Source organism: Strix aluco, chromosome 6 (assembly GCF_031877795.1).
Source record: "Strix aluco isolate bStrAlu1 chromosome 6, bStrAlu1.hap1, whole genome shotgun sequence".
Taxonomy (NCBI): domain Eukaryota; kingdom Metazoa; phylum Chordata; class Aves; order Strigiformes; family Strigidae; genus Strix; species Strix aluco.
This window is the reverse complement of record NC_133936.1, coordinates 28,289,542-28,302,774: the sequence shown is the minus strand read 5'-3', so window position 1 is coordinate 28,302,774 and position 13,233 is coordinate 28,289,542. Positions and strand designations below refer to the sequence as shown.

At 39.6% G+C, this 13,233-nt stretch overlaps 1 protein-coding gene across 23 annotated transcripts in view; it reads left to right on the top strand.

Moving 5' to 3' along the window:
• The window catches only part of PIKFYVE (phosphoinositide kinase, FYVE-type zinc finger containing), an 86,694-nt gene that overhangs the window by 64,445 nt on the left and 9,016 nt on the right, over nucleotides 1-13,233 (top strand). For 8 of the 23 annotated variants that reach the window (XR_012623819.1, XR_012623821.1, XR_012623820.1 and 5 more), the window contains 3 exons: nucleotides 4,433-4,550; nucleotides 6,743-6,885; nucleotides 8,790-8,944. Coding sequence is in view for 7 of the 23 variants with exons in the window: in XM_074829280.1 (XP_074685381.1) it covers nucleotides 4,433-4,550; nucleotides 6,743-6,851 (227 nt within the window). In the remaining 16 variants the exon portion in view is untranslated. Of the gene's footprint in view, nucleotides 1-483; nucleotides 4,171-4,432; nucleotides 4,551-5,122; nucleotides 6,671-6,742; nucleotides 8,770-8,789; nucleotides 13,199-13,233 lie in introns of those variants that run through there. The other 15 variants (XM_074829286.1, XM_074829285.1, XR_012623825.1 and 12 more) reach the window with 14 other exon arrangements.

Below are 13,233 nucleotides of genomic sequence, written 5' to 3'. Positions count from 1 at the left end.
GTTTGGTGCAGCATTGCCTAGTGTTGGCCACATGTTAGTAGGAGGGCTGGAAAGAGGAGGGAGGGGGAACACTTGATGTAATGCTGCTCAGGTGTCTGGAGAAGATAAGATCATGTCCATAGAGTGAAATTCTTAATGGGAGAAATTTGCATCTCTGCTGGAAAACCTCAAAGACCTGTAAACAGGAGAAGAGAAAAAGAAACAAATTGATCAGGGTTGATCTAAAAAACCTTGATGGTTCCTCCAGCTTCCAGTATCTCAGTTCAGTGTTGGGAGTCCAGTCCTTGATCTGTTCTCTTACAAATGTTTAAAATAAAATTTAAAAAAAAGGCAGCTGATAATGCTTGTTGGTTCCAAGACTCTTCCATGTACAGTATGCCTTCATGATTTTGCTGTCTGGTGTTGTAATCTCATGTGACATTTGTCTGTACTGCAGTGTACTCTTTAGCCCATTTCTAACTGCTCTTGACTCTTGCATGTTAGGTAAGATGCCAACTGTGGTCTCTCCAGAACTGTACCGGACCAGGTTTTGTGAAGCTATGGACAAGTATTTCCTGATGGTGCCAGACCACTGGACAGGACTGGGCCTGAATTGCTAAGCTAAAGCCCATATCGGGAAAGCACAAGAGGACAATGATGTTATAGGCCACTCTCTTCCTGTGATCTGTCCAGCAGTAAGCAAGACGATTGCAGTTCCATGTCTACACTGACCACATGCATCATGTTGTGAAGTGTGAAATCTGCTTGTTGCACTTTATCCTCTCGTGGAGGCTGATAAGCGAACCAGCCTCACTACGGAACTAAGCTGTAAGGTACCACTGAACAGCACTGATAAGAGACATTCCCTCTGTCAGTAGGGAAGGTGATGCTATCCCCATGCAAGAGTACTGAAACAGATACTATCCAGTTCATGATGGTGTAGAAGTACATGATCTCCAAGTCTTGCACTGCCTTAGTGGTGTTGAATATGAGCAGCTCATGTTTCTGTAGTGGATGCGTGGTACTGCAGATGTGAAATAAACCCCCCTCTGTGTGCGGGGGTCAGTGAGAGAAGAATGAAGTTAATCCCTGAGTTCTGCTGTTGTTGCAGTGGTCTGTAGTTGACCTGTTTAGGATCTATGAATAATTTGTCCTGCTTATGCTCTGTAGCTTCAATTTCTCCTGGGTTCTGTAAACAGGGATTTTTTTTAAAAGGTAGCTCCATAGCTATAATGTTATATCACTACATCTTTTAAGCTATATTACTGCAGTACAACTCTGTCTTTATCTGTCATAATTTCATTTTAGCTGAATCCCATAAAAATGGGTTGTCAGTCATCAGCATACTGCAAAACCCCAAACATAGCCCTTCAGTCCTACACAGTACTTCTATCTGAATGTTGCCCAAATCCCTGGAAACAGGTAACTAAAAAAGTATACCCTTTAATTTAACAACACTTGATTAATTATAGTTATGAAGCTGATTAACCCTTTCCTTAACAGAAGGCACTAAGTTGCTAGACAAAATGAAGCATACTGCCTTAGGGTGACAGCTTTCTCCTTAGTAAAACTATCATTCCTGGCAGATCACTTCAAATCCATTTCCGTTCCCCAGGACTTTCAAACAATGCATTTACCTCACGGTGAAACTTTGCCAGGAGAATGTTTTTCTTGCATTCATGACGTGCTGATGAGAATGACCATTCAGATCTCATCACACTGTGCAGTCCCAATGGAAAAACTGTCTCTTCAGCAGTATTAGATTTTCTTTTTTGCACCACTGAGATGAATGTAGTCATCTTTCTCTGTAAAAAGAAAAACCTGAACTAACAGGTATCTTGTATGATGGGTAAGATGTGCAGAGATCTGTGAATCTCTGTTATGACAATAAGCACTTCTTTCTGTTTTTATTATTTTTTACCTGTTTTTGTAGGTGATGAGTTTACTTTTTAGCTTCATTATAATACAGGCCAGTAAATAAGAGAGTTTTTTTATGAGTTTGAGAGGCAAGAATACTGTCCTTTGACTTCCAGTCTCTGATGGAAGGACTTCAAACAAACATGGAGTCTGGGACAGTATAGCTCTTTATGACCACTTGCTCATTCTGACCAGTTGCCTGGTAATGTCATCTTCACTGTAACTGTGGATTGAAATGTGCATTTTGTTCACTCCTGTGTTCAGTACTTTCTTCTGCAGTAGATGATGGTGGCTCTGTTCAGGAGTGACAGATGGGTAGCACTGAGAAAGGAAAATGTCAGCAGTGAGAACTGAACTGTTGTCTCCAAAACCAACCAGTGTAGCTCAGGTCTGAGCTGCCAGGAGGCAACAGTCATTTGTGTTGGAAGTAGTCTTCCCCACCCCACTGCAAAGCCCTGTTGGAGGATGAGCAATGATGCTCACCTTGAAGCAGCAGAGATGAAAGTATTCTCACTTTCTCTGTACAATGTAATCATTGTTTCTGGGGGTGCAGTGTTGAAGACTGAAGTGATGTATTGCTGTGGAAGATGACACAGTCGTTCTTGCTTCCTTGGCCCAGAATACCTTTGGTACAACGCAGTGCACCAGGTACAGCTGACCACCTCTGGGACACATCTTGCCTCCTGTGTTGAAATGTACTCCCAGGATGGCTAGCTGTGTTGGGGGGCCTTGTGTGATGAGGAACCAACCAGTCCATCAGCTCAGTGCTACTCTCACTTCTGTGGCTTCTGCCTTCTCTCTTGGTCCATTGATGTGAAAGAGCATGCAGTGCAGCCTGAATCTGTTCCAGTCTCAGTTAAAGTTTACATGTGTTCTTCCTCCTTTCTCTCCTAAAGTTTACAGGGAAAAAACTTGACTTGCCTGACCAGCTAAGGTGACCCAATAGCAACTGGTTATGTTATCTTCCACCTTTGTCACTATGTGGATTGGTTGATGGAGCATATGAATATGGGCAGTGTCATGACGTCTGCACTAGGCTGATATAGAGCTGTGATGTGCTAGTCCTGTCCTGTCGCCAGTAACTCTCACTCCAGTGATGTGTGGCTCCTCTATACTGCTTGTCTTCCAGAGTCCCAAGCAGCTGACTCTAAAGCAACGTGATCATCTGACTGTAGCTAATGTTTCCCTGTACATAACAGCATGAGGCCCTTGGCACTGTAGAAGTGAGAGAACCTTCCACTGGCCAGCTGTTTAGCAGCCTGTGAATACAAAGCCCAGGTGTGTGAATTGTAACCTTCTTGGGCTGAAGTTACAGCAGTTGGAGAGATTTGCAGGTGTGATCTTGAGCTGGCATCAATAGCTAACTTAGGGTCAGGATGTGGCTGATAGACCAGTCCTGACCAGACTGGAGTAAGTAGCAAAAGGCTAGTCATGGGTAACGCAGTAGCTGCAGTATCAACTGGAATTGGGACATCTTTGGGTGCATGTGATGTAAAGCTGTAAGCATTTCTAGTTCAAATCCCAGCAGTTGAACAGATCTCCTCAAATGTTCCCTTTTCAGAATAAGAATTGTCCTGGCATTTCACTTTCTACAAAGCTGACTTTCTCAAAAGGAGAGCAATACTTCATGCAGAAGAGATCTTTGAGAGAGCTCCTTGTGGGGCTGTATTAGGTCTGTGTCCCTGCAGCATGCCTAAGGATGTCCTAGGAGAACAGCTTAGGTATTAATTACATGAGTCCTTTGATTAGAGTTTTTTTAGTTCTTTATAACACAGGTTTAGCATATATGGGTGTAAGCAAATCCCAGTTGCAAACATGAAGACTGCATTTCTTGAGAGCTACACTGGCTCTTTTTTTTTTCCTGTTTTGATCTGAGGCCTTGTGACAAATATCTAAATCTTGTCCCAGTCAGAAGTGATGACTTGCTTTGAGTTATCATGTAGTGGCCCAGTGATTGCATTCTGTCTCCCAGAAGGGGGGGACATGAGGGACTCTTGCTGGTTAAGTAGCTCTGCTGGGCTCAGGGGAGTTACCTGTGGAGTGGACTCTCCTCTGTGAGAATGACCAAAACCAAATTAATTGCTCACTAGCAGGTGGCCAGACTAATCACTATTCAAAGCACTTAATGTACCATAATGTATGTATTTCTAACCTACCTTGGTTCAGCTGTATTTTATAAAATTGATGTACTAAACTATTTGAGAATAACTGCCTTGACTACTTGGAGAATCAAAATGTAATGTATATAGATACAAATAAAGTGACTAAAATATACTTGAGTCTGTTCCATGTGGTGGAGCAGTCAGGTCTCACAGCATCCCATTTTCTTGATCAGAGGCTAAGCCCTCTGCTTGCTCTGCAGCAATTGCTTGGCTGGAGGTTGCCGGTTTTGCAGGCAGTGTAAGCATGCCTGTCATGTCTCTATACCTTGCAGCTCATCTCTTCTAGTGAAGTAGGACCTCTGGGCAGCTCTCCAGGTCAGTGGCAGTAGAATGTGCAAATAACCTTTCATGCACTTCTCCCACTTCCTCTCCAGCTGCCTTTCAACACACAGTGCTGTGTGAGACGGAGCCAGTTTTGTCTAGCAGATGGTGGTGTTGCCGTGGCCCAGTTCTTCCAAGAGGCAGAATGCATTCTCCAGGAAAAATCTCCAGGTATTTCCATAGTCCTCTCTTAAGTGGACTAGATAAAGAAAAAATCAAAAGAGGTCTGAAAACTAGTGGCATATCTTGATTGCTTCGTATTAACCTGATATATAGTAACCTCCTCTCTTAAAGATAAAAATTATATGATTAGTTTTGGGAAGGGTACTTGCTGGTTTTTAGAATACAAAACTCAAAATCTAAAACTTAAGGATTTTACCTGTTATGTGCCATCACCATTTTTACCAGGTGAGTTTGAGTTCTTTTGTCTGCTGCAGTATGAAACTGTATCAGAAGCTGTACCCACCATGGGCGTGTGAGCAAGGCAAAATGTGGGATACTCAGTTCAGGGGCACTGCTGCCTTATGCTTGTGTAAGGTTGAGTGGTGGGACGTGAGGGGCTTCTAGTATGAAGTTGAAAAGCACAAACACAGGGTTATCATAACAGCATTCCTCTAATACTTACAAGTGGGACTGCCACCACCTAGTAAAGGATGAGAGTTTATGCTCTAAGTGAAACTTTGGTCAGTACTGAAGTCATCAGTATTTGAAAATGAAATGGTAATTGCATGTGTTTTCCACAGATGTAACTGATGGTATGAGACACTGGTCAACTTCCCCACTACTGCCTTGATTTAGACAGTACTATTTAAAAAAATTAGAAAAAGGTAAAACTTGGGATTCACCATCTCAGTCCATACTGTAATATCTAAATTTAAAGTCCTATGGTATCCTAATGTGAAGTTACACAAGCAACAAGAAGTACTTCATTTTAGTGTGAAGGTTTTAAGTCAGTGCAGATACAGAGTAACTTTGCACAATAATTAGGAAAAGCCAGGCCATCCCTCATTTCTCTGTTTTCAGGACACAGAACTGCAAATCTGGCATACTAGATTCAAGATCTAGCTGTGCTAGACACTGATACTAGCCTAGTATTGCCACCGAAGTCATAACAAAATGAATCTAGTCTTCAAGCTCCTGCTGTGGAGCCTTGGTTTGTTGTCAGATCTCTGTAAGTAACAAAAGGAATGAAAAAAATAAACCACTTCATTTTTTGGTGAGGAGGTTTGTATCTTTAAATGTGTGCCTGGAGCACAGCCTGCTTCTCAAAAGATGAAGGATGACAAACAGGTAAGAAGAGTGGGCTGGGGGCTTGTTTGGTAACCCAGCAGAGTCAGAATGAGTCCCAATATGTGCATCCTGTTACAATGCCTTGTTCTTCAGACCCTGCTGCCTCATGGCATGAAAGTCCTACGCCAAGTGACGTGTGTGAGGGCAGAAATCAATGCTTGGTTTGAATGATGAAAACCAATGCTTGAAATATCCCTGGTTATGAATTATTATCATCCTACATAATGAGTTTAAGCTTTGCAGCGCTCTAAACAAGCTAGTTTCCTACACACTATAAAGCCAGTGTTCTTGCATGTTTCCAAAGGCACAAGGTTGTTGTCCTACAACCATGCTCGTTCACACAGCTTGTGCCAGTTACAGAAGCTGTTTCTCAGTCCAACTCCTGCAGCAGCTTGCAATAATACTTGAAAGCAGAGTTGTTAGCAGCCAGCCAACTCCTTATTCCCTCTGTGTTTTTTCCTTAGGTGAGATCCTTTCCTGCTGGTCTGTCATTTGTGGAGCTGCTTTCATTGCACCTCCTCTTCTGTGATTATAGGTACCTTCTCTGTTGGAGGCCTTGCTTTTAGATCTTTGTAGGTAAACTTGTGTTACCACAGTTAGCTGACATAAGGTCTCTGGTTCTAATCCGAAGGCTTGCTCTAAGCCCATCCTGAAAGCTACCTAACTAGTTCTTTGTCCTTGAAGCCTTAGCAAGCTGTCTTCTGACCCCTTCTAGTTGCTTACAGCTGTATTAAGTAAACAAGTTCTGGAGAAGTGTGCTAAGTATGCAGGAGCTGTGGTGTGGTGTGAGGAGTCCTGAGAAGAAAGAATAGAGCTTTGGTAGTGAAAGGTCCATTGCAGTCAATACTCCTAGGATGGCAGAACTGGCTGTACTTGTAAATATGCAAGATGAGTTGTAAAATCTCATTGCCATTCTGAAGGAGAGATGTCTAGGCTTAGTAATTATAGCCTCACCTCTGAAATACTGAAGATGACTTGTGTGGGGAAAATATCAAGCATGTCAGTAGAAGAATGTGAGAAGAGTGTGAAAGCTGATTTATGCCGATTATCATATTAGAAAGTTATTTTTACAGAAGGGTGTGTTTTGGCTGCCAGAAACAGAAGAATCCTGCCTTCAGCTCTGATGATTTTGTGGTGCTGACAGAGAAGGTGGGGGAAGGATTCACAAAACAACACTGCTGAAGTTAAAAAGAAAAACAGGAGCCCCCCCAAACAGGTAAGAGTGTGCCTACAGCTGAAGTAGTAAATTACTGAGAAATACTCCCTTATTATTCCCTAGAAGTGTTTAGCCTTTTGTTACCTGCACATGATGCCGAAATTTCAGTTTTGAGTGAAGCTTCCTGGACTTTTTCTTCAAAATGGAACTTCATGTATTACAAGGTCCTGTATGATGTTATTTGTTTGGCATAGGAACCAAATAATTTAAAAGTTTACGGCAGTTAGGGAACTCCTGAAGAAGTAGGTGTGAGGAAAAACCCACTGATTACTGTAGTTACAGCAGCAGATTACCGATTGTTTTGTTTTGCTTGTAGAATGCAAGTTGTTTGAGGGCCTGCAGGAGACCAGCTCCTGACTGCCGCCTGCTGGCAGTCCGGTTTTTCAGTTCCTCTAGTGCAAAGACTGGCTACATGCTTGCTTAAATTACCTCATAGGTTATAAAAACTGTAAGAGAAGATACGACCTTAGTGGCAATTCTGTATTGTTTTCCGGGTGTCTAAATGTGCTGTGAATCTGCTTCTGAAGAAGTGGACGACTGACGTCCCATAATAGCTGAATATGTACTTCAGTGAGGACAGGCATCTTTTCTGTTAGTATCTATGGTCAGTAAAAACATGACAGCTGTATCCTGCTCCTTGTCAGAGAAAGCCTGTTTGTACTAAGGATCCTGGGCCTGTGAAATTTGCTTCCCACTTTGCATTCAAAATAGCAAGAACAGAGTGGTGATCTCAGTATGTCTGCATAAAACCACTGTACGTTTTTTTGTGATGTGAACCAAGTATTCTTTTCAAGTATTGTACAGTAAAAATATTTTTAAATTCCACATTATCTACTAGTTATATTTCTATAGTAATGTGTCTTTATAGATTTATTCTATAGCAAATAGCGGTTGAATATAGTATAGTATTTGAATAGTCATTATTTTCACCACAGGAATGTCAGAATTCATGACTGCTGTAACTCTTATTTAGTTTTGGGGGAAAACCCCTACTTTATTCCAATCTCTCTCACCAGTATTTGGCTAGAGCTGTCTTGTGTGCTTGAGGTTGTCTGTCAAAACAGCAGACAGGTCTGTGTTCCTGTCTCAGAGCTCTCTTCCTTTCACTGGCAATGGTAACTCTGCCCATTCTTGAATAGCACACTAAGCCTAGTGGCCCTAAAAACCAAATTGATGACAGATATTTTCATATCCAGTTTCTGTAGACACCCTTATTTATATGCACAGAATATACAGCAAATGAAGGCATATGTTAAGGATTGAATCAAAGGCTATTTAATGACTGAAGCTGTCTTTATTGAAGGCTGGCTGAGGAGCCAGCACATACTTGCTTCTAGAGACCCTGCCAACCTTTGCAGAAACAGAAGGCTGGGATCACTGACCTGGTACACTGCTCCAATACGGATCCCTGAGAGAGAATACTTACACAGTACTGCTTAAACCTGAGAGTGAGCAGTGAACTGATGTAGTAATGCCAACCTGTGTTAAAGATGCAGGGACAATTAATGATCAAAATACTGATGTCCACTCTGAATTCTATAATGGGTGTTAAAGTAACTAATACTCACTTATACCAGTATCATTTGTTAGTGTACTTAGTGGCTTCTGAAGCTTTTCAGGATAGGACAAACCAAGCAGTTAAAACTTGGTTGTCTTCTAAACCCAGTATGCTTAAAGAAATAGGGGATCTGCTTGTACTCAGTGATTGATCTGGAGGTAATTCTAACTTTAAAGGTATGTATGCTGTAATTTAAGATGAAATTTAAGAACCTGGCTTACAGTTTGCTGTGACATGATGTTTCATGTTTTTGTCTTGCTGTCATTACACAAGGAAATTGTGCAGAGATCCTATGTTGTAAAATAAAGTATTTACATGTTTATGCACACAGTATTTTTCTGCACAGGTGGGGAAAACTTGTTTCCCGTGTTGTAGTATAACCTCTGATGGTGCACACTGGTATTCACAAGAACAGAGCTCTTCTGCTTTTCTGCAAGTACAAAAGCAATGAAAAAATATTTCTGAGGAAGGCCGATGTTTTCTTTAAGAAAAACCTGTTTTGTAAGCTCAGTGAAATTGCTGCCATTGTCCTTATTTTATCTGAAAAAAACTTGTAGTCCTGATTTCAGAATCAAATCTGCATCTCTCACTCATCCCAAACTTTAAAGGCATTTTGTTAAGTACTTATATGTACTTGGAGTATTTAGTTTTTAGCCTGTTAAGTCCCTGTGCTCTACTAATTATTCTGCAACAGGGTAACATTCTGAAGTAAAACTTGGGCAGAATACCTACAGTTAAGACTCTTGCAGTCTTAAATAGCAGGAAACACTTCTGCTCTGCTCTTTTCTGCTATATTTAGTATGGCGCCCCTTTATTCTCAGCTAAGGAAATACAAGTATGAAGTCCTGTAAGAATCTGGTCTTTTCTGTGTAGTGCACATGCATACTTATGTGCTTATATATCTTATATACTTACATATCTTAGCCCTCAAACACTTTGAGAACAGGAAGATAAAAAGGTGACAAAGTGCCTACCTGTCTCAGCTGAACCAAGTGCAGCTGTGCGTGTAATACCATATCCTACAGAGAGTTACCACACCTTGTGTGATGCCTTAAGCACAAAGACCTATGTTGTTACAGCTGTAATTCCCCACATGGGCCTTATTCTAACAGCAGTGGCTGTGGAACAGGGGTAACCTGCAGCTGCATGAGTGTGTGTTTATGCCGAAAAAGAACAAAGCCGAATAGGACAGAAAGCTGGTACTTCTTGGCCCTAGTGGCTGGCCAGGCATACTAGTACTCCTTCCATGTTGTTCCAGCCTCAAGCCTGAACAGAAAAATTGTGTGCTGTAAACACAGTTCACTTACTCTAGTATATAATTGGAATAACAAAGTCATTCAAGACCTAATGATCCAGTGATGAAGGGCAGGATAATAAAGTAAGTGAGCGTAATTACTGAAAAGAGAGCATTGAATTACAGTTGCAGAGACAGGATGGGATTATAGTCGTTTTTCTGCATTGTTTACATAGGATATTTTTCTAATATAGCTTCAGCAAATATGAAACACATGTGTCCTGGAGGTGGGCTTCCCTTAATGAGCTAGCTGAGATCTTCTGACATAATGAAAGTAAACTAGCTACCTGATGAAAATGTTATATCTAGGATGGCACAACTGGGATTGCTTAATGTACACATATTCATGTTACAAGAAGAAAAAAAATGTTTTCTACTAGGACTATAAAAACTATACAAAACACATATTATAGGGAAAAAATTGTTTTCTGGAAACTCCAGGTCAGCCATATGAATTTTTAATGGTTGAAAGGATCTGAAGTCAATTCTGGTTAAAGTGTGTTCTTAATGTGTCTGGTACTTGACAAGGATGGAAAAGAAAAGAATATGGTAATTTTTTATGTGGCTCCATGGTAGCCTATAAAATGCAGAAATTATATCTTCTACTTCATGTAAATTTGAGCTGCCTTATGGAAAAAAATATTCTGCTTTCTGTCCCTTAAGGCCTAGAAGGCAGAGAACCAAGACAGTATTTCCCATTGCAGCTCAGTTGTATAGTAAGAATTCACCAGAACTAACTTGTTTTTACTGTGTATCATATTCTAAAAAAACCCCAACCCCTACTTATTTCAGCCCTTGAATGTCTTTTGAAACATTGACATTTAAATAAGGTAGATGTTTTCTTACTAGATGTGTTAACTTGTGAAGAATACATGCCAAATGTTAAGTCATGACTCTTGTAGTATTAGTCAAGAAATAGTCTGCAGAATACACTGATCATAAACATTCATTTAGGAAACATTCTTCTTTTTGCCCAACTAACTAATTAATTTTTGTTTGCAGCTAGTAACATATAGAGGAGTCTAGAGCTTAGAAAATTATCAGTACAAGGAGTCTGTTTAATGTTGGGGGTAAATATTTAATATCATGTTGAAGATTTGCCTTTAGCTCTTTGTTATCCAAAGTGTGGTGGCTTACATACAGATGGAAGAAAAAATTAGTAATGAATTCTAGCGTAGACACAGTCCAAGGTTGAAAGTATTTGGACTTGAACATCCCTGTTTTCAGATGCAAAGTTTCAGTAAATGAATTAAGTTCTTGTGCATTCCTGTTGAAAACTTTTAAGTATGAAGTCATTTTAAGTCTTTTTATAAACTGATAAAAATATATGGAACTTTCACAACTAATTAAACCTGAAGCATGCCCATGAATGGAAAAAAAAAAAACTTGCCAAGTTTAATCAAAACATGATCTTTCCAACTGCAGACCATATAAAACCAATATGTTGTTTAAACTTTTGCTATATTTTCTTGATTCTATTTTTAAGCCTTTTAGCAGCAGTAGAAGCTAAAGGAGCCAAATGTGTCTTGGGAACTTTGTTGTTTTGGTACAAGGCACAACAGCTAAGCAGTTCAGTGACACTAAACAGCCACAGAAGTTTTTAATTAAAGCAAAATGGGATGTGAAAGATAAATTTAAAAGCCATTAGGCCTCCATATATACATGCCACCTACTGTATAGCATAAATGTATTCTGTGTTTTATTATGTGTTGCCCTTGCTTTGTGCATGTGTAGTTACATGAGAAGGAAAAGGTACAAGGCCAGCCTTGTGGTCTGCTGCATGTAACTTGAGAAATTTGGCAAGACTGCCAATGTTTACTTAATACCCCTGCAAGACCTAAGCAACAGAGACCCTGCCTGGAGAGTGCTTGTGCCCTGCTTTGACTTGATTTGAGAGGTTTTGTAGCATTCAGTCAAAACCCCCCAGGTTGTCATGCTTGTCCACCCAGTTGAACAATCACACTAGAGTGATGCTAGGAAAGGAGTGAAGAATAAAGAATAATAAATGCTATCTATAGGTAGCTACAGGGAGAAGTGGAACAATCTTGGTCATATGATGAGAATAAAATTGAAATTTACTCTTAGGAGAGGAAGGAGTAAGGAATGATGAAATACTTAAAATCAGAGCATGCATTCATTCATGTACTATCTTGGATTCATCTTCCACTTGGTTTATTGTTTGCATATATTAATTTGAAGGTTTTCCTTTTAAAATATGAAATGAATTTTAAGTATCAAAACAGTTACTAAGATACAACTATAACTGTTTTGAACTATGTCTGGCATTGGGGGTGGGGGAGTACATTCCAAAGTATTGTTGACCAATCAATTCTTCATCACATTTAGAGATTATTGATTATTCTGTGTGGGTTTTGTTGTTTAGTGGTGGGGTTGGTTGGTTTGTTTTGTAATTTGATTTCTGAAGAATGAGGCAATGCTGACACCTCCATGATTCTGCAGGAGAAAACTAACAGACCTGGCTACTTCAGGATGTTGTTGTGTCTTGAAGAACCAGTTTAAACCCTTGATTAGTAAAAACTGGATCATGTAATTATGGGAACTTGTCCTTAGAGAAGGCTGGAGATACAACTATGTATAAGATAAAAATTTATTTATATGGCTAGGAATAAAGGCAAGATTTTATTACTCTCTGCATTTCCCCAAAGCTGCTTCTTGAAAACTGTTAAAACTGGCAAAAAACCCCATGAAAACTTAAAAAAACCTTAGAAATTGATGTCATCTCCAGCTGTTTCTTTCTGTTCTGAAGCTCATTTTTTTCATCCACACATCCATTTTGTTTTTAGCTTAGGAATTTAAAAAAGTTGAATGCAAAGAAAATATCATAATATAGAACTACATCTTTAATTGCCAATAAAGTTTAACTAAATCTTATTCCTCACAGCCTAAATGAGTTTCAAAACTAGTAGCCTTGACAAAATAAGTCTGTGTACAGGATATTTTGATGAGGAGAGCAGTGTTGTCTTTTCATAGTTACCTATATACTTCAACTGACTAAACCAAAAGTAAGTGATAAAATAACTTTTTACAAAAAGCTAAAGTATGATTAGAGCCATAGTAAAGCCAGAAGGTTGTTACCATGCTCTTAGATGGCTGTGAAGCACTTTGTCCTACTAGTCTGTTCTGTTAGCAGAAATAAGAGGAAAGTTGTACATTCACAGGAATAAAGAAACTGTACAAATACCTATGCTAGGTTATTTTTATTAATTTTTAACAGCAGGATCGTAGAGTATGTAACCATGACCTCATTCTCCAGCAAGAAGGTAGGAAGTGGGAACTGAAGTTATAAACATACATGCAGAACTGACCAAAACAGTCTGTATTAATGTTATAAAATACCAAAATTTTCATTTTTGATTGTCATTGAATTTTAAGTTTGTCATTGAAGTTTAAGTTTGATTTGGATATGGAAAGGTCTGTTTTATTAAAAAAGATGCAATACATTCTCTTCTTTCTTAGATTACTACACTGCAAAACC